The 22,973-nt window shown below is 38.8% G+C and overlaps 1 protein-coding gene across 7 annotated transcripts in view; it reads left to right on the top strand.

Annotated features, from left to right (window-relative positions):
• CLOCK (clock circadian regulator) overlaps positions 1-21,765 on the top strand; it is a 90,047-nt gene extending 68,282 nt beyond the window's left edge. For all 7 annotated transcript variants that reach the window (XM_074951382.1, XM_074951384.1, XM_074951386.1 and 4 more), the window contains 14 exons: positions 1,326-1,439; positions 3,201-3,319; positions 4,780-4,862; positions 5,067-5,173; positions 5,671-5,818; positions 6,063-6,138; positions 7,105-7,246; positions 7,688-7,788; positions 10,015-10,104; positions 11,546-11,704; positions 12,312-12,518; positions 13,770-13,975; positions 14,414-14,669; positions 16,105-21,765. In XM_074951382.1, coding sequence (XP_074807483.1) covers positions 1,326-1,439; positions 3,201-3,319; positions 4,780-4,862; positions 5,067-5,173; positions 5,671-5,818; positions 6,063-6,138; positions 7,105-7,246; positions 7,688-7,788; positions 10,015-10,104; positions 11,546-11,704; positions 12,312-12,518; positions 13,770-13,975; positions 14,414-14,669; positions 16,105-16,287 — 1,991 coding nt within the window. In that variant the 3' untranslated portion in view covers positions 16,288-21,765. The remainder of the gene's footprint in view (positions 1-1,325; positions 1,440-3,200; positions 3,320-4,779; positions 4,863-5,066; positions 5,174-5,670; positions 5,819-6,062; positions 6,139-7,104; positions 7,247-7,687; positions 7,789-10,014; positions 10,105-11,545; positions 11,705-12,311; positions 12,519-13,769; positions 13,976-14,413; positions 14,670-16,104) is intronic.
• Positions 21,766-22,973: the final 1,208 nt, after the last annotated feature.

The following is a 22,973-nucleotide window of genomic DNA, read 5'->3' on the forward strand; positions in this document are numbered from 1 at the left end:
TCAAATACAACACTCCAACCTCATCAGGAGCAAGCCCTATCCCCTCCCTCCCCTGCATCCCGTCCAGACCAGGACACACTAATGCAAAGGAGCACCAGACCGTGTTGGAACAACAGATGCAAAACTTGCAGATATATCTCCATTTCTACGACAATTAATACCTCCCACAACATACCTTTCAAGATGCATGGGTTCTACACATGCCTATCACGTGTGGTGTATTCATTCATAGAATCGTAGAATATCAGGGTTGGAAGGGACCTCAGGAGGTGATCTAGTCCAACCCCCTGCTCAAAGCAGGACCAATCCCCAACTAAATCATCCCAGCCAGGGCTTTGTCAAGCCTGACCTTAAAAACTTCAAAGGAAGGAGATTCCACCACCTCTCTAGGTAACGCATTCCAGTGCTTCACCACCCTCCAAGTGAAAAAGTTTTTCCTAATATCCAACCTAAACCTCCCCCACTGCAACTTGAGACCAATACTCCTTGTTCTGTCATCTGCTACCACTGAGAACAGTCTAGATCCATCTTCTTTGGAACCCCCTTTCAGGTAGTTGAAAGCAGCTATCAAATCCCCCCTCATTCTTCTCTTCCGCAGACTAAACAATCCCAGTTCCCTCAACCTTTCCTCATAAGTCATGTGTTCCAGTCCCCTAATCATTTTTGTTGCCCTCCGCTGGATGTTTTCCAATTTTTCAGCACACCAAAGCCCCAATAACAGCTATTTGAGTGAAACAGACAATCGTGCTCTCAAATGAACTCACACAAAAAAATGATAAAAGATAAAAACACCCTGTCAGCTATGGGCAGACACTTTTCACAGCGCAGTCACTCAGTATCTGATCTTTTAATACGCATCCTCAAAGAAAACTGGCATAGCACCTTCAAAAGTGAGCCTGGGAACTAAAATTCATAACCCTGCTAGACATCAAAATCATGGACTCAACAGGGACACTGGTTTTATGGCTTATTACAACAATTTGTAACACTCACACATCACACCCCTTATGCATCACAATTTAACCCTCAATTGCACAATTCTTTTTCAAGTGACTTCCTTCAACATGCTTACCCCTTATGCGTAACAATCTATCCCAACTTGTATTTAGTTCAGAGACTCTGATTTCCTTCCTCAGACCTGAAGAAGAGATCTGTATCTCAACAGCTTGTACCTTCTACTAACAGAGGTTGGTCCAATAAAAGATATTACCTCACCTATCTTGTCTCTTTTATGCAATATGTATGCTAATTATTATTGCTTTTATATGAATCTCTATTGGTGTATGTTTCATCATGTAAGCTACCTTTTCATTACATTGTTTCAGCAAAAAATCAACTAGAATTCTGTTGCCATATGCTGCGAGGAACAATAGACCCAAAAGACCCACCTACATATGAATATGTAAAGTTTATTGGAAATTTCAAGTCTTTGAATAATGGTAAGAAATGCTTCACTGTAATGTGGCTAAAATTAAAGGCACTTTCCAAAGGTTTATACATTAGGAAAGTTTTGTGAAAACTTAGTGATAATATTTAAAATATTTTGGTATTTATTTTGAAAGATACTAGACCATGATACAGGTTGTGTTGTTTATACTTAGCATTACTGAAAAAATAATAATTCTTTATATTTGGTATTATATTGTAGACAGAAATGTCTGAGCCGGTGAAAGTAAAATAAAAATAGTACCTTGCAGCTCTAGAACTCCTTCCATTAAAGAGTGTTAATGTTTGTAAAACACTTTAATGAGCATTTTACACAAGAGCAGACGTGAGGTAAAGAAAAATTTAGGCCAGTGTTTTTAAGTGCCTAAATCCATATCTAGGTATATTACTAATTAACTTGATTTTTTTTAGAGTTATTGAATACGTGCAGCTGTCATTGGCTTCCAGTGGGTTCAGAATTAGAACCTACATCTCCACTTTACACTCAGTCCTGTTTAATCAACAATTATCCTTCATATAACACTTAGAACAAAACCACAGCGTCTGGTTGGGTTTTTTATATGGTATCAGAAGGGCAGGGGATTTTATCTCTTAACTGCACTGTTTTTCCTGCAGAGTATGAGATAAATTGAGCTCTCAAAAGATAAATGTGTGGATGAGGCTGCCTAAATTGTTATATGTTTTGTAAGCAAATAGAATGTTATAAATATTCTGCATTTGGAAGACAGTGCAGGAGATAGAAAAGTCCTAAATGCTGTAGAACTTATCAGTTTTGACAAGAAATTTAACATAAAATATTCCATTAGGATATATTGTGTAACCCAGGTTATATCAGATTGGTATTATGTAGGTAAAAGATTTTAAGCAATGACATTCTATAGGAGCAATTTACTTGTTCTCTACTGGCTGTCTATACTTGATCATGTAGGAGGATTAGTGGGCCCCTGCATTGTTCCATCAATAAACTGGTTGATGTTCTCTTGAGCTGAGCAAAGTCTAGAAAAGAAAGCCTTACCTCAGGATTCAGGAGGAAAAGGTTACTGTAATAGTTTTCTCTCGTTACTTCATTGGGGCCAAAAATGAAAAAACCTGATGAAAAATTTAGAAATTTTAAACCATTTGTTAACAAGTAGTCTAAAATAATCTAGCCAATTAAAATAGGTATTAAGAAGCAATTCTATAGCTTTTATTGGTTTCCTAAAGCCATCTGTTGTCCATGACTATATTTAAGTAGCTGGACTCTAATTTTAGTTGTTAGAGAAGTCCCTTGCTGGTTTTGATAACATGGATGTGACTAGTACTATTAAATTATATGCCACATGTATGTATTTTTAAATGTAGCTTTGCTCATAATTCATAGTAAATTTATAGTATTTTACAGTAGGTTAATGTTGGGGGTTTTGCCTCCTTTGTGCCTCCATGCACATTTTGTAACTAAGGCTATGTCCACACTACCACTTACGTTGGTATAACTTATGTCACTCAAGGGTGTGAATAATCCACCAGTGACCTAAGTGCCGGTGTAGACACTGCTATGTCTATGGGAGAGTTTCTCCTGCCAACACAGTTACCGCTGCTCATTGGGGGTAGATTAGTTAAGTCAACAGGAGAGCTCTCTCCCATTGGCCTAGAGCAGCAACACTTGAGAGCTTACAATGGCGCAGCTGCATTGGTACAGCTGTGCTGCTGTAAGCTCTCTAGTGTAGCCATAACCTAACTCTTCTCCCTCTCCATCTTCACCCCATCTCCTTCAGTCCCCAACTCCGCGCACAACGGTTATGAAGGAACTATCCAGCGGCCCCAGCGGCCTTCATATGAAGACAGAGTTTGCTTTGTAGCTACAGTTAGGTTAGCTACACCTCAGTTTATCAAGGTACGTTTGGGATTTTCCTCTGCACAAGTGAAAACAAGTGTTTACGACACTTGGTAAACACGTAAGTGTGCTCAGATCATGAAACTTTCAATGTGACTGTACCACTTTACGTACTGCTACTAAAAGCCGTTGTTAACCTTTTTATGTGAAATCATATATTTTTGCCTCTACACGTTTTACACAACATATGAGGTGAAGTGTTGAGCAACTTCATTTGAAGTTTCCATGAATATTAAGTGTTTTGCAGAACTTACTGAATTACTAGTTAACAATTAAAATGATTAAACTTTTGATCAGTACAGTATGTCTGTCAGGAGTTTTCTTTCCCTAAGCAGAGTTGTAGAGAGACTTGTTCTGCTATTTATTTTTTATTTGGCTAATAAATATAAAGTAATCTGTGTGTCAGATGTTTAAAAAGAGGAGTACAGCCATTTTACTCAGCAAAATAGCGTGAGGGTCACATTTTGATTCCCTTTGCACAGCGTATAATTGAGTGTCTAAAAATTAAGGTTTCTAATAAAATGTGGTATTTTGTGTATGTCTGCTCATGGTTTTGCTGCAATGTGGCATTGGGCCAAATCCTGTAGGCCTTTTATTTGACATTAGCCAACTGACAGCCATGTTTTAGTTAGTAAATCAGTTTGCATTTTGCTCTAATGCTGATTGACAGCAAAAAAAAAAAAAATTTTGTGTAAACACAGAACATTTGCATAGCTATTAATTCATGATGGAAACTAGCTTTTAAGTGCAGAGTAGATATTAATTATAGGGACTTTGCCAAGTGCAGCCCGGTGCCATTCCAATGCTAGTCAAAATAAATACTTATCTAATCTATGGTTCAAGGCCTGTGGCTGCAGCTTTACTAAAGAATTACAATGGAAACTGGAAAATAAGTGGTTAACTTGTCCAGCATACAGAGTTTATTGTAAGAAACATAAGATCAGTTGAGGGCACAGATGCGCATTATACACAAATCGGAGCAAGATATAGTATTCTGCAATTACCAATAATAGGACCCTACCAATAAAGTAGAAACAAACTTTTGATCCAAAACAATGCAAACATCTGGTCTACACTACTTTCACCTAGGAGTGTCCTCCACATTTATGACACTGTCAGAGAAGTTTTTTGCAGTTCGTTACAGTTCGAAGCAACCTGAAAAGCCATTGATTTCAGTGCATGTTCCAATGTCATTAATATTGGGTTTGATTTTGACCTTACACCAGCATTACTCATTGACGTCAGTTGAGTTATGCCAGTTTAGAGCTAGTGCAATTGAGATCAGATTCTGGCTCAGTCTGCTTTAAATACATAAAAACAATGAAAGTGCCTAAAAAATAACTTTTAAAGCTACGTTCTTGTGGATTTATCTGCCTACTTCGGGTAAGTCTGAATTTCATAGGAGCTTCTAAATTAGAATAGAGCAGATTTGAGAGACTTTTTTTGTTGTTGTTTTTTAGGAAATGTGCACTGTTGAAGAACCCAATGAAGAGTTCACATCTAGACATAGCTTAGAATGGAAGTTCCTATTCTTGGATCACAGGTGCCATTCCTTATAATAAAGTAGTACATAGTAGCATTTTGGCTGTAATCTTCAGAATACTCTAACCAGCACTGACTATTCATAATCTGAGTTGGGATGTTTGTTTTATTTTGGAGAACATATTGTAAACATGAACTAGAATGAGACTGATTTTATTGTTTTTATATGTAAAAGTAAAGTAACATTAACTTCTATATTAACTAGGGCACCTCCAATAATAGGCTATTTACCATTCGAAGTTCTGGGGACATCGGGCTACGATTACTATCATGTAGATGACCTAGAAAATCTGGCAAAATGTCACGAACACTGTAAGTAAATGTCAAAACTCTGTGCTACAAAAACCATACTCAATTAAACATCTGTACGTTATGTGAAAGTCTTGTTTAATTATACTAAATTGTGTGGAGAGGGCAGGATATTTACTGAAATCCTGCATCACTCAAGTGATACTTTTTGTGGCAAGACCACAGTTTTGTGCTGCAAAATGTTTATGGTTCATTTATATACAGGCACCTGAGACGTGGTCTCATACCACAGCCATCTAATATAAAGAAATTACAAATTCATGGCTGCTGTAGCTGAAAAAATTTGTAATATAACTTACTGAAAAGCCTTCTCTTCCACTGTGTGTAGTACTTGAAATAGTAGTTCCTCTTTTTAGTCATTGTCCTAGTGCCAGTCAAATTCAGGTGAAGATCTTTTAGTTTAGATTTAGTGAATAATATAAATAATTGAATTACTACTGCGTCACAGAATTCACATAACATGTGAAAGCAAAGAAGACTTATTCTTTTTTATCTTCTAGTAATGCAATACGGGAAAGGGAAGTCATGTTATTACAGGTTCCTGACAAAGGGGCAGCAATGGATTTGGCTACAAACACATTACTATATTACTTATCATCAGTGGAATTCCAGGCCAGAGTTTATTGTCTGTACACACACTGTAGTAAGGTAACAGTTGTTTTTTATTAATTTTAGAGAAGCTCTCTTAATTGGCAACTGTACTGCTGATGTTTTTAAAGCATTGGAAAGATTTTAACTAATAGTAATTTGCAAAGACTTTGTGATGCCTCCTGAGTGTTTATACCGTTTATTCCATGAGCAAAACAGCATGTCTGAGGAGGTCACATTTTAAGACATTATTGTAAAAAAACATTTAGACGAGGTATAATAAATGTGGTTTGTTCTTTTATAGTTATGCAGAAGTTCGAGCAGAAAGACGGCGAGAACTTGGTATTGAAGAGTCTCTTCCAGAGATAGCAGCAAATAAAGTGAGCTTCCTAACTTTTTTTTATTATATGGTCCCCTTGTACTGCTGTATGTTTGATTTATTTATTTTTTAATCAGAAGGTAGGAAAGTTTTTATCCTCTGCTGCTACTGCTAATGTGATGCTTTTTTAACTATGAAATATCTCATGCTTAAGAAGATGTAGGAAAGGTGACTGCTTCACAACATGCCACCTTGGAGTTCTTCTTTATTATTTTTAGGTTTATTATATGTATTCCAGTAGCATACAGAGGCTCCAGTTAGGATTGGGGACCCATAGTGTTAAATACAAACACAAAGATTGATGCAGTCCCTTCCATCTGAAAAAACAAGGAACAGATAAGGGAGGAAGAGGGAGGGAAATCAGCAGAAGGGGACAGCATAGCTCCATCACATGGCTTCCACCCACTTCTCTGGAGCATCCAGAAGTCTTTCTGGATGAATACCCTCCGGTTGAGACTCTGAAGGTGTTCAGGATATTGGGCCTCAGAAAGGTAAGTCAGGGTCAGACACTCATGATGTGCTCCCTTGGTAGTCTGGCAAGTTTCCCAGTGGAAATATGCTGCTTATGGCACAACTAACTATGCCTGCATGGCTTCTCGCTCCTCCAAGAGAGAAAGAGAGTACACAGGAGTAGGAAGTGAGCTTTGTTGCTGGAGGGGGAAGGAAGTCTGTGCAGCAACACAGGACTGGCGTAGAACTCAGAGTTGCAGGATTTGCCTGCATATCTTTGGACTCTGGTTTTTCATGGCTTTGTGTCTCCTTTCTTTACAAACCCCATAAATGGAAACTCCATCAACTTAAACTTGTAGAGTATAAAAGGACATAGTTTTTTCTGCAGTTTTATCTGTCAGAGGTTTGATTGGCCCAGATGTTTGTTTAATTTGCTAAGCTGTGTTTGCCAACTGAAATATTTAATGTCTATGTGCTGAACCATCAAATAAAATCATTTTTATTTGTACCCTTTCAGAATCAGGACTCCGGATCTGATAATCATATAAACACGGTCAGCCTCAAAGAAGCATTGGAAAGATTTGATCACAGCGGTACACCTTCTGCTTCCTCTAGGAGTTCAAGGAAATCTTCTCATACTGCAGTGTCAGATCCTTCATGTAAGTGCTAACCATTGAAAACATAATTGCCTTATTAGGGGAGACTCTATCTGTCCTTTTTTGCTGTGTTTTTATTAAAATAACGCATTTTAAAACTTTTAAAATACTTTATTAATATATCTGAATGAAACACTGAATTTAAAAATGTCCCTCTCAATGGCTTAACTAATGGTAGTGCAGCAGCCTGACGGTACCAGGTTTATCCAGAGAGTTCTACATTTAAATGTTGACCAGTAGAGACCCATTTGAAACATCGGATATTAAAATAAAATCTTATTTCATACTGTCAGACCTATACAACTGATAGAAATGTACTTCTGAAAAATGTGCTTGAAGCTTTTGCTCAGGCAAAACTCCCTTTGATATTTTCGTGTATGGAGTTATAGGATCTGGCTTATTATTAACAAAATGTGTTTTCGCTTTTACATTGATCATCATTAGCAACGCCAACAAAGATGACAATGGACACTAGCACTCCTCCAAGACAAAACTTACCTGGGCATGAAAAGACTGCACCAAGGAGGTCATCACTTAGTAGTCAGGTAACTCTTCAGAGGAGGGTCTCTGTGTAAAATCCATTTATTTCACTTGTAAATGAAAATGTTTAAATCTACAGTAAACTTTACATTTTTTTCCTTAAAGCATAGAGTTTGATCTGGAAGTGAAAATATTTTCAGTCTGGGTACTTGATTGCCAAGATTGCATGATCAAGATTACTTACACAAATGCTTATGCATGTGTTTAATTTTACATGTTAAACTAACTGTGACTACTCATATAGTTAGGGCCCTACCAAATTCATGGTCCATTTAGGTCAATTTCATGGTCATAGGATTTTTTAAATAGTCAATTTAACGGTTTCAGATATTTACATCTGAAATTTCAGTGTTGTAACTGTGGGGGTCTGACCCAAAAGGGGGTCATGGGGAGGGGATCGTGGGATTGTCACCCTTACTTCTGTGCTGCTGCTGGCAGGGGCGCTGCCTTCAGAACTGGACAGTCAGAGAGCAGCAGCTGCCAACTGGGAGCCCAGCTCTAAAGCCAGCGCTGCCGTCAGTAGCAGCGCAGATTTGAGGGTCGCAGGGTATGGAGGGAGCTGTCACTTTTGGAGGGAGCAGGGCTGGCCTTATGGGTGAGCGACTGCTGAGGGCCCTGTGGTCGGGGGGCACTGTTCTTCCAACACACACACAGCCAGCTCAAGGCCCCTTTAGCCCCCGAGCACTGCGCCTGGAGCTGGGGAGGGGCAGGACTGGGGGCACCACTGCTGGGGTCTCCAACCATGCACCAGGCTCCAGCTGCTAGTCCTAGTGGAGCTGGGGAGGGACAGGACTTCCTCTTCCTCTTCCTGAGGCCAGGTCAGACCCACCTCCAGGAGTGTGCCACCCTTACTTTGGCACTGCCTTCAGAGCTGGACTCCCAGCCAGCAGCTGCGGAGCTTCCTGAAGCCAGGGGAGGTTCCTGGAGGTGGGTCTGACCCAGCCCTGTGGGTGGCCCCTGCAGGGGAAGAGGAAGTCCCAGCACAGCCAGGACTACCATCTGGAGCCCAGCGCACAGTAGGAGCCCCCCTTCCCTACAGTAGCCGGATTTCATTGGGAAAATCTGATTTCATGGTTCATGATGCATTTTTCATGGCTGTGAATTTGTTAGGACCCTACATATAGTTAAGCATGTGTGTCATTGGGTGACCGTCTCCCATGACCCCTGCCTCAGGCAACCCTGAAATTGGACCCCTGCCGCAGTGTCCCCTTTCAAGGGGCTTCTGGAGTAACTCTCAAACACTTTTGTCTATTCATACGCCTCCTCAGGGTCTGGTTTATTAAATTAATAAACATTCAAAATAAAGTTCTCAGGTCCTTCCTTAAGTTCATTGGTTTACCCCATTATCAGGTCACTTCCAGACCTTTCCTGCCTGTAGTCTCACTCCCCAAGTTCCAGGTTTCTCTGAGGGAGCCTTCTTGTTCCCAGCAGCCTCTGTTGTGCATTCTAGTCTCCCTGAGAATTCTCGCTCTGCAGCTTCCTGCTGCATTTTTATAGGTGGATGAGCTGGTCCTTGCTCAGGTGTGCTTCCTTATTAACTAGGGTTGACTGTCTCCAGACCTCTAGCCCTTAAAGGGCCAAGTCACCCTGTTACAACATGCATAAATCTATGCTTTCTTTCTCATACAATTTTTCATAAACTAGGTATAACCCATCCAATAACAAAGTTATGGAATAGTTTCATATAGTTCCTGAAATCCTGATAATATTAGAAAATCCCATACATGCCCTCTGCTATGAGCTGTTCATTGACTGTGATTTGAGGCAGGTTTATTGTTGGTTTGAGATGATTTAGAAGGGGAATAAAAGGATGCTGTTAACTTAAAAATGTTTGAAAACAAGTATCTTTACTTACTAACACCACCCTTCAATTATTACAGGTTTAAAATTCCCGTTTCCCTTTCACTATTTGTATTTATTTATTTCTGACATATATCATAACTTGAACAAAGATACCCCATGTAATCACTTGTACCCGGATGTTCACAATGCTGCAATATTTTGGTTTCAAACATCGCAGGGAACATTTACTTGCTTAAAGACTATTATCCCCTTGAAATATTAAAAATAAATGTAGATACATTCTGTTGGCCTTGTGTTATATAAAAGTGTGTTTTAACAAAATGTACTGTTGTGCCATCTTGGAATTGACCGTTTCTCTTAAATAATTTAGTTATATCTAGTATGAGACGAGCTCTGTTGGATAATTATGGTATGCTTTTAAATCTTAGTCCTTAAATGCCCAGTCTGTTGGACAACCATTAGCACAGCCAATGATGTCTCAACCTGCAACTTTACAGATCCAGCCAGGCATGTCCCAGGTATGGATTAGTTTTGTATATTTATTGACAGGCTCTTTCAGCAAATAACCCCATTTAGGAATAGGGCATTAAGGACTTTCTCATTAACTGAACTGTGTGATGAAAGTTTATTTTATGCAGTCATCTTTACTTGCATTCTGTCTTGTGCCTAATTAAGGTAAACTTCTCCCAAAATGAATGTAACAATTGATTTTTAGCCAATTTTGCTAGATGCAAATAATTGTTGTTGCAGTTTATTTAGTACAAACTTAAGTACCTGATTTGCTAATGACACAAATCTTACACAAATTGTCACGGTTAAAAGTTAAAATCTGTTTTAAAAATCCAGCCCTAAGTATAAAATCAGATTAATATTGAATTTGTGCTCTGGTGGGAAGGAGGGGAGATGCACAATGTTCTGGCATGGCAATGGGGATCTGTAATAGCCTACATGGCTTTTGTCCTGGTTATCTTAGAGACTGTATCTTCCAAGCCCTGTCCGGAACAGCTGAAGTCAGCTGATGCTGACAGTCCCTAGAGATATACAGCTGAGTTTTTATGTCTTCAGGTTACATTGTAAACCCATCTAATTGCTCAGGCTTTTTGCTGAGAGGTTGACATGTGTGCAGGGCAGTTGTGTGTTGTTTTGTGTCGTTTGTTTGTTTGGGTTATTTTGTTCGGGAGTTCTCTGACACATACATTTAATGTTTAATCTCAGAACTTTTCACAACTAAGTAATTGTGCCTAGAGCAGTGCTCCCCAAACTGTTGGATGTGTCCCTTCCTGGGGGGGGTGGAGAAACTTTTTTGGGGGGGGGGCGTGTGGTGGGGCCCTGGATGGGGACTGGAGATGGAGCACCACCCAGCCCTGCTCTGCCCCCAGACCAGCTTCGATTCCAGCCACAGCTCTACTCTGCCCCCAGACCAGTTCCAGCCCCAGCTACAGCTCCGCTCCTCCCCCTGCTTCACCCCCAACCCAACTCCGGCCCCAGCTGCAACTCCACTCTGCCTCCTGCCCTGCCCATAGCCCAGCTTCAACCTCAGCCACAGCTCCACTCTGCCCCCAGCTCTAGCCCCAGATGCAGTTCCACTCCGTCCTATGCTCTTCCCCCAGCTCAGCTCTGCCTTCATTCCATTTCCGCCCCTGTGCCAGCTCCCCTCAAGCCCCAGCTCCTCCCCTATCCCCAGTTCTGCCCCCAGCTCCACCTTCAGGCCAGCCTCTCTGCTGAGCCAACTGTGGAGTAATGGAGGGGGGCACAGACAGATTCCATTACTGATAAGGGGGATCACGAGAGGAAAAGTTTGGGCACCACTGGCCTAGAGGTTGTGGTAGACAACAAGTGTAGCATGTTCCTAGATAGGGCTTGGTTCCCATTGCTACTATGAAGGGATGATTTACCTTTTGTAGGTCAAGTTTGTCTGTTTCTGATTCAAACTCTTTTAACCTATACATGGCTCTGCAGCCTATGTTTCAGTTTTCAGCCCAATTGGGAGCCATGCAGCACCTAAAGGACCAGCTGGAGCAAAGAACACGAATGATAGAGGCAAATATTCATCGTCAGCAAGAAGAGTTGCGTAAGATTCAAGAACAGCTTCAAATGGTCCATGGTCAAGGGCTTCAGGTGAGTTACAGTTGGATTAACACTGACTTTTTAGTAAGGACTTAAATGACTTTCTACATGCTGAACTCCTCCAATCTAGGCAAAATGGATAATATTGGGAAAGCCCTGCCTTATAGATCGTTGCTACAGACTGTCAATTTCCAGGGAAGAAATTATGTATAGTATTCGGATCTGTCAGTTATAAAATTATTTTCCCATCATTGCCTTCATTTCACTAAACTGCTGGAGATATTGGAAAGAGAAATGCAGTTTCTAATTAATGTTGTCTTTTTCAAAATTTTGTACAAGCTGTCTTTGTACTTCTTTAAATGCAAATCTTAAACTAAATATGTAGGGATCTAATCCTCTTCACACCAGAGTTACACTACTGTATCTCTGTTAAATATTGAATTACATTAATCCAGAACGAAACTGGTATAATAAAGAGATTTTAATCGTGCGTTATCCATTGCTTATAGTACACTCATAAAGCCTCTGGCACCTACAGTTAAACAGTATTTCTGTCTTTAATTGTTTTTCAAAGGTATTGTATTAAGAATTTTTAGTAATACTTTAAACCGTCAATAGTTTGTTTTAAAAAAAAACTAATTTGTGGATTTTCTTAAAGATGTTTTTGCAGCAATCAACTCCTGGATTAAATTTTGGTTCTGTGCAGCTTACTTCTGGAAACTCTTCTAACATTCAGCAGCTTACACCAATAAACATGCAAGGTCAAGTTGTTCAGGCTAATCAAATTCAAGGCGGAATGAACACTGGGCATATTAGTACTCAGCACATGATACAGCAACAGCCTTTGCAGAGTACAGCAACACAGGTAAAGTTTGTCATAAGTACCTATGCTAGGTAGTATAATCACATGGAAACAAAATTGAAACCCATTATGGGCCTTCCTGATCCTGCTGTGATTCAATATAGAGAATTTTCATTGAAGTCAGTGGAAATTTTGAATGTGCAAGAAACACAGGTTCATACCCTAAATGTTTCGGGTTGAAATATATTTTGTTTTCTCTTTCAGGAAAAGGCTTAGATTTTATAGTCTTCTCTTGATAGAAGAATTATCAAGTATAAATGATGAGCAGTGAATAACAAGTAGTTCTTTTGGAAGGACCCATCCTCAAAAGCAGGCTTTAGCTAATCATTCTTCCTTTTCATGTGGCCTTTTCATTCAGCAGAGGAACATGTTTAAAAGTAGTAAAATGTGACTGTAAAGCCATAGAATTGGGTAGGGGACAATAAGGGCAGGTGTAATACCTGAAAATACTTTAAATTCAATTTTTTTTAACTCAGATTGAAAGTTAATGGTGTCCCTTTAAAATAATAGTATTTGATCAGTTAAAATGTGAATATATCTTTGGAACATTTGGCTTTGAATGAATAAAGCAATGTAACATTTTAGTCAAGAATCCTGTTTCTGGAGCCCTAAGGATTTCCACCCCCTACCTACTCACATTGACACATCCCTAGTTTTTTTATTCCCACCACCCTTGAAAGCCTTTTGTCATGGTGACCTATGTTGCCTTCAGTCCCAATAAAGTGCCTTCATAGAGCTCACTAAAGCTGTTTGGACTAGTGCAAAGTGACGTGCTCTCTGTCTTCCCCTCAACCCAACGCTTCTAGGGACTGCGCATGCTTACACCTGCAGTTCTGCCTGGCCCACCATTCCACCTTTTTGTGCAGTTCTCCTAATGTTATAAGAGTTTTGGAAGAGGAGCATGGGGCTGGGTCTGAGAAACTCCTGGATCCTAATCCTGGCACTAACACTTACTCACTGCATGGCCTGGGACAAATCATTTAACCTTTGTTTGCTCATCTGTAAAAACTGGGATAATATATATTTACGTCACTCACAAAGATGTTGTAGGAATGGATTAATTATTTTGTATTTCGTACAGTGTTTTGAGAGTATAAAGCATATATAAGAACATTTAGTATTAGCAATAATTAACTGCTAGTGTACAGCATTTTTATTTATAACTGCAAAGCAAGCTGTGCCTTCTGTGTTTGAAAGGGGTATTTGTTTTTACAGCTGTATTCAATTAATTTATGACATGTTTTTCTTTCTTAGCATACTCAACAAAATATACTTAGTGGGCACAATCAACAGGCTTCTCTTACCAATCAGTCACAGAATACACTTTCAGCCCCCTTATATAACACTATGGTGATTTCCCAGCCAACGACAGGAAATGTGGTCCAGATTCCATCTAGTTTACCACAAAACAATAACCAGAGTGCTGCAGTAACTACTTTCACCCAGGACAGACAGATCAGGTAAATATAAAGGAGCAATGTTCATTCAGATGATTTTGCTAGAGCTCTCTGTGCTTTAGTGGTCACCAGATCTTACGGAAAAGGAGACAAAAGTTAAACCAACAATTTCATGCAGTTACTTAGTGTAGGCATGTGCATGTGCTGTAGTCTGAGGACCAAACTTGCAAAAAGATACTCCTGTAATTCCTTAAAACTCGTGGTGTTAAGGCACAGGTGGAGGGGTGGGCCTTTGAAGGCAAGGTGTAGCCCGTTGCATTTGAATTTGTTTAGTTTGTAGTAAGCAAAGGAAAAATGGGTTTGTCTTGAATGACCCTGTCCGTGATAACTGGCACTTACCTCATCAAATTGATACAGGAAAGTTCATCCAGTGTACCTGAAGCAGATTTTTTTCCCCAAACTAAGCTGATAAGACCACCTGGTGTCTTTTCCCTTTCACAGATTTTCTCAAGGTCAGCAGCTTGTCACAAAACTAGTCACTGCCCCTGTAGCATGTGGAGCGGTAATGGTACCAAGCACTATGTTTATGGGACAGGTGGTGACTGCCTACCCCACTTTTGCTGCACAACAGCAGCAGCCACAGACATTATCAATAACGCAGCAGCAACAGAGTCAGCAAGAGCAGCAGCAGCAGCTCAGTACAGTTCAGCAGTCGGCTCAAGCTCAGCTGGCGCAGCACCCGCAGCAGTTCTTACAGGTAATGCAGCAATGTCTAGAAATCTGTCAGCTTGCACAAACTTTCAGATAGTGATGTCCACAGGTTCAGCATAGACTGCAAGTTTGGTAACTGAGAATGTTATTTAAATAAGCACCCTTGTTAATCTCAGACAAACGATGTGCACTGGAGGAGATGCTTTCATAGACCTTACTTAAAGTCTCTTGCGATGTTTATTGTCAAGTTCACACATAAGAACTGCACTTAAAAACCTGTTTCCCAGCCTGTGGGCATAAGAGTACACTAGGAGCGGGACATGGAGAAAAGGAGAGAAACAATGGGGACAGGAAAAATTGTCACACGGGTCCACCTCATCTCACCATAAACATACTTGCGTGATTCTAAGTAAAGGGGCAGGCATCTCTTTGTAAATCTCTCGCTTTCCCTCCAGTTGCCATGGTGGCCCACAATGCAACAAGCTGGCTCAGGAGTATCAGGAGTTTCTTTTCTCTGCTTCTGTGTAGCTGCAGGAGCTGTGAGCTGTGTAGCTGCAGGAGCTGTGAGCTGCTTCTGTGAGCTGGCTCAGGAGTGTCTTTTCTCTGCTTCTGTGTAGCTGCAGGAGCACATGCTGTCTGGGCCTCAGGGAGGTACCAGTGGATGCCTGAGCAGCAATAGCCTTCTCATGAGTAAGGAGAGAAGAAGCCACCATGGGGAAGAGAAGAGATTGGATCAGAAAGAAAAGGAGGAACAGATTGAGAATAACAAAAGAGCAAAAAAGAAAATACATACTAAAAATAAGAGAAATCAAAAAAGAGTGAAGAGGAAGAAAGAGGAGGTAGAATGGACTAGTAAAAGGAGAGGCAGCAGTGACCTTGCAGAACTAGCATACTGGAATACGTCTCACAGGAAGGCCTCGGGAAGGGGGGAAAGGAGACATGCCAGTTGCCAGTCCATTAGAGGGGCAATCTGCTACAACAAAAACTTTGGGAACCACTGAACTAGATACACAGTCAACCTATTTGGACCTGAAATTTTGCCTCCTTTTAAAGGAAGATGATCCCTTACAGCATCCCTAAATAGTTTGTGTATATGTGTATGGGCATTCTCTGAAAATAATGTTAAAATTGAAAGTTAGATTCTTGAAATGTCAAAGTTAAAGTTGGCGGGTCAACCGTAACTATACTCAGATCATTAGGGGTATGTGCTCTGATAAAGCCTTTAATTACAATTGCTGTGTATCTCTGCCTCTAACTATTGCCATAGTGCTCCTAGCATTGACATCACATACCAAGATCCAATAAATTGCTTTACAGTTAGTCAGATGCTGAAAATATTAATTCTCTGTAGTTTGTGCAATTATAAGTGAAAGTAGTCGTGGTCCTATTGATGTTTAACCTCATGTGAGAGTTTTAAAGTGTAACCAGATCTGCATTTTCATAGTGTGGGCAATAATCCTCTTTTATTTATTTCTTTTTAGACATCCAGGCTACTTCATGGAAATCAATCAACTCAGCTTATTCTCTCTGCTGCTTTCCCACTACAACAAAGCACTTTTACTCAATCACACCACCAGCAGCATCAATCTCAGCAGCAGCAGCAGCAACTCTCACGACATAGAACTGACAACATGATTGATCCTTCCAAAGTTCAGCCACAGTAGCATGGAGATTCACTTCTTCTAGAAGCAAACAGCAGGGAGGGGCTGCTCCATAAACATTTGCACTGATGATGGTAGAGGTAGAAGTCCAAAGGCTTTATAAAGTACAGTATTGAGGTCTACTTCTAACTTCTGGGAATCTGTTTGCAGAAGAAACTACTACAAAATGTTGTGGAGGTACCTTAGGTACAAAGAGCAAAAAGATAACAGGGACATGGCCAACTTTGACAGTCTTTTAGTTGTCCCAATTTCTGTGTTCTAAAGGATGTGCTGCCACGTAATAACTTGTCCAGATCAAGTCTCAAACCCTCAGTGAACTGAAAAGGGCACTAAAAATGTTGGTATCTTTAGCAGTCCTGTAAGTTTGTCAAATGTGACCATGGACATGCAGTTGCTCTCAATAATGCTACAAATACAGTCCAAAAGACATTTAAATTTTTTTTTCTCAGATGATTATGGGACAAGTAAATATTTTCAAAATGTTGTGTGGAATCAGATTCTGTATTATACAGATGTTGTAAAACAATGTGTATATGTCTGGATAAAAGGAGAGAGAGCAAAAATATTTTATATGATGCATGAAAATGTAATCTTGTTATTTGTAGGGTTGAATGTTTCCCGAAATTCTCACACCATGCTCTGACTAATATTTTCCTCTGTTCTACCCTTTTGTTTACAACATGATGCATCATAATTTTCACCCTTAATGTGGGCACAAGTCTCTTGTTTGTGCTTTGTCTGCGATGTCACAGTTTGTTCAGTGAGGTATAGTGTGCTGGTTAGTGGATTTTTTGGGGGTTAAATTATTGATGAAACTGATTGAACTGATGGTCACGCATCAGGGTTCAAGACATTCAGATTTCAGAAGTATTATCCATCATTTCACAATTATTCATTGTTTTTTGATTGAAAAATAGGAATTTGCACTGCTTTATTGTGGATGGTTTGGAATTTTACTCCCCAAAGCTATCTTTTGATATAGATCATAGTTGGAAATATTTATGTAAAGGGTTTTAAAAAAACTACATGAAAGTAATTTTTAAAAATGTGTCAGCTATAGGAGTAATTTGCACAACAATATATTTACACTTAATAACATTTTAGGCACTTTTTAACCACCTTCTCTGTGGTGAGAATTGTAACTTGTTAAAATATGTTGGAATCTTTTTATTCTCCTTTAAAAATTAGATCTTTCTTCAGTCAGAACTGATTCAGGGTCATTTTAAAACAAAAAAACAAGAAACCCATAGTGCCTTGATTTTAATTCAGGTGATAACGTTGAACATCTTGAATTATGTTGTCTTGAATCTGTTACGATTTTACAATTTTGAAGTCTTAGTATAATCTCAACAAAACGTGTTTCTACTTCATAGCTATATCTTGTTTGTGTTCATATATACAAGTATTTTAACAATCGTCTGAGTTGAGATCATGAGCATTTTTTAAAGGAGGGCCTCTCCCCTCAGACACTAAAATGGAAACAGATATCTAATGATTTACCTGTAAAGTGTTCAGCGAGTAAGGAGTAGCACTATTTAGAGGTTCCAAAACAGAGATTAGTCATTTGGGGGGGGGGAATGAATCTGACACTTTTTAATCAGATCAGATCCAATTTTACTTTATTGATTGGAATTTAATGGAAAAATAAAGAGGTGATTAGGACTGCATGTTTAACACACTGAGTATTGACTTAAAAGGGATACCACTAAACTAAGACTTCAGAAGGCAACCACACTTTATAAAGATAATAAAAAGTTCCAACAGAAATGATTTCCTATTTTTAAATGTTCAGTAGATTTCTATGGTACTACTTCATACAAATCACATCTGCAAAGCAAAATGAGCTAATACTAAGATAGACTTGGTAGTTAAAAGAGAAAATTAATTAAAATTAACACTGAGGAGGGAAAGTTTTTAGTCAAGAAGCTGAATTAAGTCAGAGTATTAGGGAGGAGCTGTATGAATGTAACCAAATTGTGGTGGAATATTAAATATTAGGAACAGTTTGATTGTATTATTGGGTGACCAGAGCTGACTGAAAGGTAGTGCTAAGTTAGTGAACACTAGATGCAGTTACCTTTTGAAGCTTGTTCTTAAAATTAGCCTTGGCCTTTCCACTGTCATCTCCTCATCAGATTAGCCCCTCACCCCCAAACAATAAAGCAACAGGTCAACAGTGGATCCTGGGAGAATCACAGTGGAAAAGGGAGGAGGGCGTAAGAAGTAAAGAACCAAAGAGAACTGGATTGGTTTCTGCTCCAGGAAGTCTCTTGCAACAAGGAGTAGGAATAGATACAAATATTAAACATATCCAGGAAACTTTCTCTCTCTATGCTCTTTAAAGGGATTTCAGTCATTCCCTGAACCAGTATAATTGTTAGAAACATATATTTTTTTAAGTTTTAGAAAAGCAAAACTGCATTGACTTTTATTTATTTTTTTCAAATTGCCTTGCTAATCCTGCCATAGCATTCCGCCTGTATCCAAAATTTAAGCTGCATTGACCAGAGGTCCATTCCATAAAGACTTTTAGTGGGAAATAGACTTGTTAGATAAGGGTTTTAACCTAATTACAATAATAAAATAGCACTAAAGAAGGAAGTTGGGAGAGCTTTAATATTACTCTTAGAAATGTAGTGTGGTGGTAAAACCAACCGATAAGATGTAGCATTTGCAGCTACAGAAACTGCAGAGCATAACCAGCAGACAGCTGAGAGAGTTTTATATATAAGCTTCATTCAAACCCCCTCTCTCAACCAAAAAAAATACTGTGGTGTGCTGTTGTAGGTCAGACAATAAAAAGGCAGCCTAACTTAGGTCTGAGAGGTTTTATATTAACATAGCTCTTGGCAGAGGACTAAGAGGAAAAATTCTGTGCTTTGATCAAGAAGCCTTCCATAAGCTCAGAGGGGAAAGTCATCCAAAAATGAAGCTACTCTTTACCTGCTAGCTGATAAAGAGAAGAGGGGGAATTCTAAGAGACTGAAAAATTATTACATACATTTGAAAAGCTTCTGCCACAATTCAGGCAAATGTTTAAAAAAAAAAAACAGAAAAAGCACACAGTATTTCACTGACTCTAATTGGCGTGGATGTTCTGCTTCTCTTTCACTGACTATTAAAGGATTTGTGTTCAAACAAGGCACTCACTTCTGGTCCTATTAAAGTCAATTGCAAAACTCCATTGACTTCAGTGGGAAGAAAATCGGGCCCCAGTCTTTCTCTCTTCTAATCAGCCTGCTGCTTCTGCCCAGCTTACTCACAGGTGTGGCAAACCTGTTGTTTGACATCCCAAGAGATATCATAGCATTTGCTGCTGTGATGTGTAATGTTACAGAATGACTCTGACAGGAGTGAGGAAGTTGGCTAAGAAGGAGAAAATGTTGTATTGTGGATAAATGCCTTGGTGACGTACAGTTAAGTAAAGTATCATGCTGTATTTTCTTAATAGAGTTTTGATGAGAAAATTAGTAAGTTTGCCTGGGTTGAGTGAGAACTCAAAGAAAAGCCTCAGAATTTCAGAGGGAAAAGAAATATAGCTATTTTTATATTATATTTAATATATGTTATATTTGTATATAAATATGAAAAGATTATAGTAAGAACTCTCCATATGCCTTCCATTTTATCTAGACGTTTACCTCCTGGTGCGATGGCTCCAGGGTATCACCATCTTTGTAGGCATTATGCCTGCTGCCAACCAACATCTAAGTTAATATTCCAATATCTTTACAACAGATAGGCCCCAGTTCAGCAGTATGCCTAACTTGAAGCATGTAAGTTAGTCCAATTTAAGTGAATGCTGATGTACTGTGCTCAGTAGGGTCCTTAGTTCTCCTCAGTGCCCATGCTGGCAATTTTTCATGGGAAAAGGAGAAACCCTCGCAAGACTCAAGTAGTGCAGTTTAAAAAAGGGGTTTGGAATAATGATAAGCACTTTACTGAAAAAAAACCATTTTGAAAACAGTTAATTATTTTAGGCAATGGAACGGTTCAAAAGTGGTCCAAAGGAATCAAAATATAGAAAACTGTCAAAAAGAGGCATTTCTGGAAAGTGTTTCTAAATGTGGTGATCCTTTGAGGCTCTAAGTGTGAGATTAAAAAGGCATCTAAAATTGGTTGATTTTGTTTTAATATGGCTTTGGGAAAGGCTAAATCTACATAAATACTATCTTCTTTTAGAGATTTCTTTTAAAGTTGCACAATTGCCTGTGAGAAAGAAATGATCAGGAGGCTTATTAGCCTGTTCAGTAATTCTAAATGGCCCTTGGGATTATAATTTGCATTAAAATATGTGTAGAGGGTTTACAGATGTGGCCTTTAGTAGACTGTTGCAGTCCCCAATTCTAGAATAACTAGCATTCTTAGCGATAAAACCAGATGTAGTTATGAGTGTGTTCTAAATGACATGGCATCATGCAGCGTCAGCGCATGCATGTTAGATTCGTAAGTACAGTATCTCCTTTTGAAATCATTCTTGAAACAAGATACACATTGAGAAGGGCTGGGGAAATTATTATTTTTGGCTAAAAGGGAGAAAAAGATTAACGTAGTGGTGAATCTTTTTTTTACTTATCCCCAGTGGAAAAAGTTAAAAACTATTTGATACTAATTGGGATAAAGAATTTTGTATTCAGTATATTTGAAGTTGAATGTTGAATGGCTCATAGTAAATGAGATAAACTTTGAGAGAGATATTTAAATTAAATCTGGTTGTCCATTAGACCTTTTTTTAATATCCTGATTTTAACACTACATTCCTTGTTTTTTTTTCTTTAATAAACAAGTAATTTACAGGCTTTGTTTGCTTCATGCTTTGTCATCTGCATGGGTTTTGCCAGCATGGTATGCTAAATTGTACCTATAAATAAAAAGGAAAAACAAAACACTGTGTATGAACCAAATACTGTATTGCCTGATATGGAGATCCCAGCCAAGACTGAGAGGTGCTGCACTAATAGACAATCAAAATGGGTGACTATTTATGAAAGACTTTTGGGAATGATCTTAAAATAGTAACTGCTTTGATAGCAGCTGAGTTTTTTAAATGAGGTAAAACTATTTATTTTAAAATATATCAAGTGGACTGAATTTTGAGTTTTTAAGCAGTGTTGATTTCACAGTGTCTTGGGTTTTGGTTTGGTTTTGTACTTTCTAACTGGCATTAGATTTGTATATGTAGAAAACTAGTGCCACTCATATTGACGTCAGGAAATGTAGATACAGTTCCCTGGTGTTCATGTGACCATTACTAACTGTCAATTTTTTAATTGAATAAATGTAACTCATTTGAAATTCTACTTCTTGTAGCTTCTAAGGTTCTGGTAACTTTTCTAATTTCACTTTCATATCCTACAGGGTTCCATAGTTAAAGATCTCTTAACGTTCGAACAAGTATACCAAAGTCACTTCCTTTCTGATCTCTTCTTCCATACCCCGACAAAGAACAGTGATATGGCAAATGGGGGCGGGGCTATATTTAAAATGTATATCGCACTTTTTCTTGACTACTTTCTGTATCACTTCATAAAATGATGGCCTGTCCTGAAGGTTACAGAGATGTCCGTGTTTCTTGCATCTTGTGTTTTCAGCCGTTGTGTAAGGGATATAAAACAGATGGCAGTCTCTGTTTTAGTTAAAATAATCTAATGCTTTCAAAGTGTAGTATTACCTGTTCAGATTATGCCCTTGGATGTATTTGTGTATTCTTCATGATGTGTAGGTGTAACAGAAGGCAGAATTTGACCTAATTTATCTGTCTTCGTTACTATCTTGAAACTGATCAAGGCAGTCTTGTTTGAACATGTACTCTTTGCAACTAAAATGTTTTAATAATGAAGTGTAAAGATTTCATGCCTTCCTTACATCTGCATGGGGACATAAATAGGAGTTCTGTATGCAGATCTGGGGCAGCGTATAACCCAGTGTGGTGGTTTAACTAAATAGCCTGGGCCAGATCCTGCTCTCATACTGAAATAACTCAACTGACTTCTGGTTGGCTTTGGTGGGGTTACCCTGGAATGTGAAATTGGCTCTAAAAGTGTACCCTGTAACTGAAGATGATGGGAATGTGGAAAATGTGCTAAAAGGTTTGGTTTTGTTTTTAATTTCTGGGCAAACTATGACATCATTTCATTGTCAGAACGTTGATATTTTCATGTTGGGAGTGAGATTGTACTGGTGCAATCCCATTGCTGGCAATGAGTGCACTGAAACTGTTTGTGCAACATTAATGTAGAATTAGCCATACAAATTCTTTAGCTGAAAAAACAAATCTGCACCAGATGGTGGTCTCTTCTTATAAAAAGACAATCAGTTTTCTTAAAACAGAACTTAGGAAATATCGATGTATTTTCCCACATACTTATCAACCAGAAGAGCTGTAATTCAAACTGCTGATACAACTGAAGCAGTGTTGTTCAATTACATTTCACTGTTGTGCAAGTTTGGGAACCAGCACCTTACTTAGACAAGGCCATAACTGTTGAATATTTGTAAAGATTAAAAATTGAAAGTCTAGTTAACTCAGCACTTTTTTTCTGCCTCAGAGCTAGTGGAAAATAGAAGTGTTTAATTTTTGTAAATTTCCTATTGTTGACATGGAGTAGTAGTTGAAACAACATGAATGAATAATTTTTCACTCTCACCAGTGTGCCGTACAGAGCTACGGATGCACTGTCCTTTCCATT

The sequence above is a fragment of the Natator depressus genome, chromosome 4, assembly GCF_965152275.1.
Source record: "Natator depressus isolate rNatDep1 chromosome 4, rNatDep2.hap1, whole genome shotgun sequence".
In the NCBI taxonomy this organism is placed as follows: Eukaryota; Metazoa; Chordata; order Testudines; family Cheloniidae; genus Natator; species Natator depressus.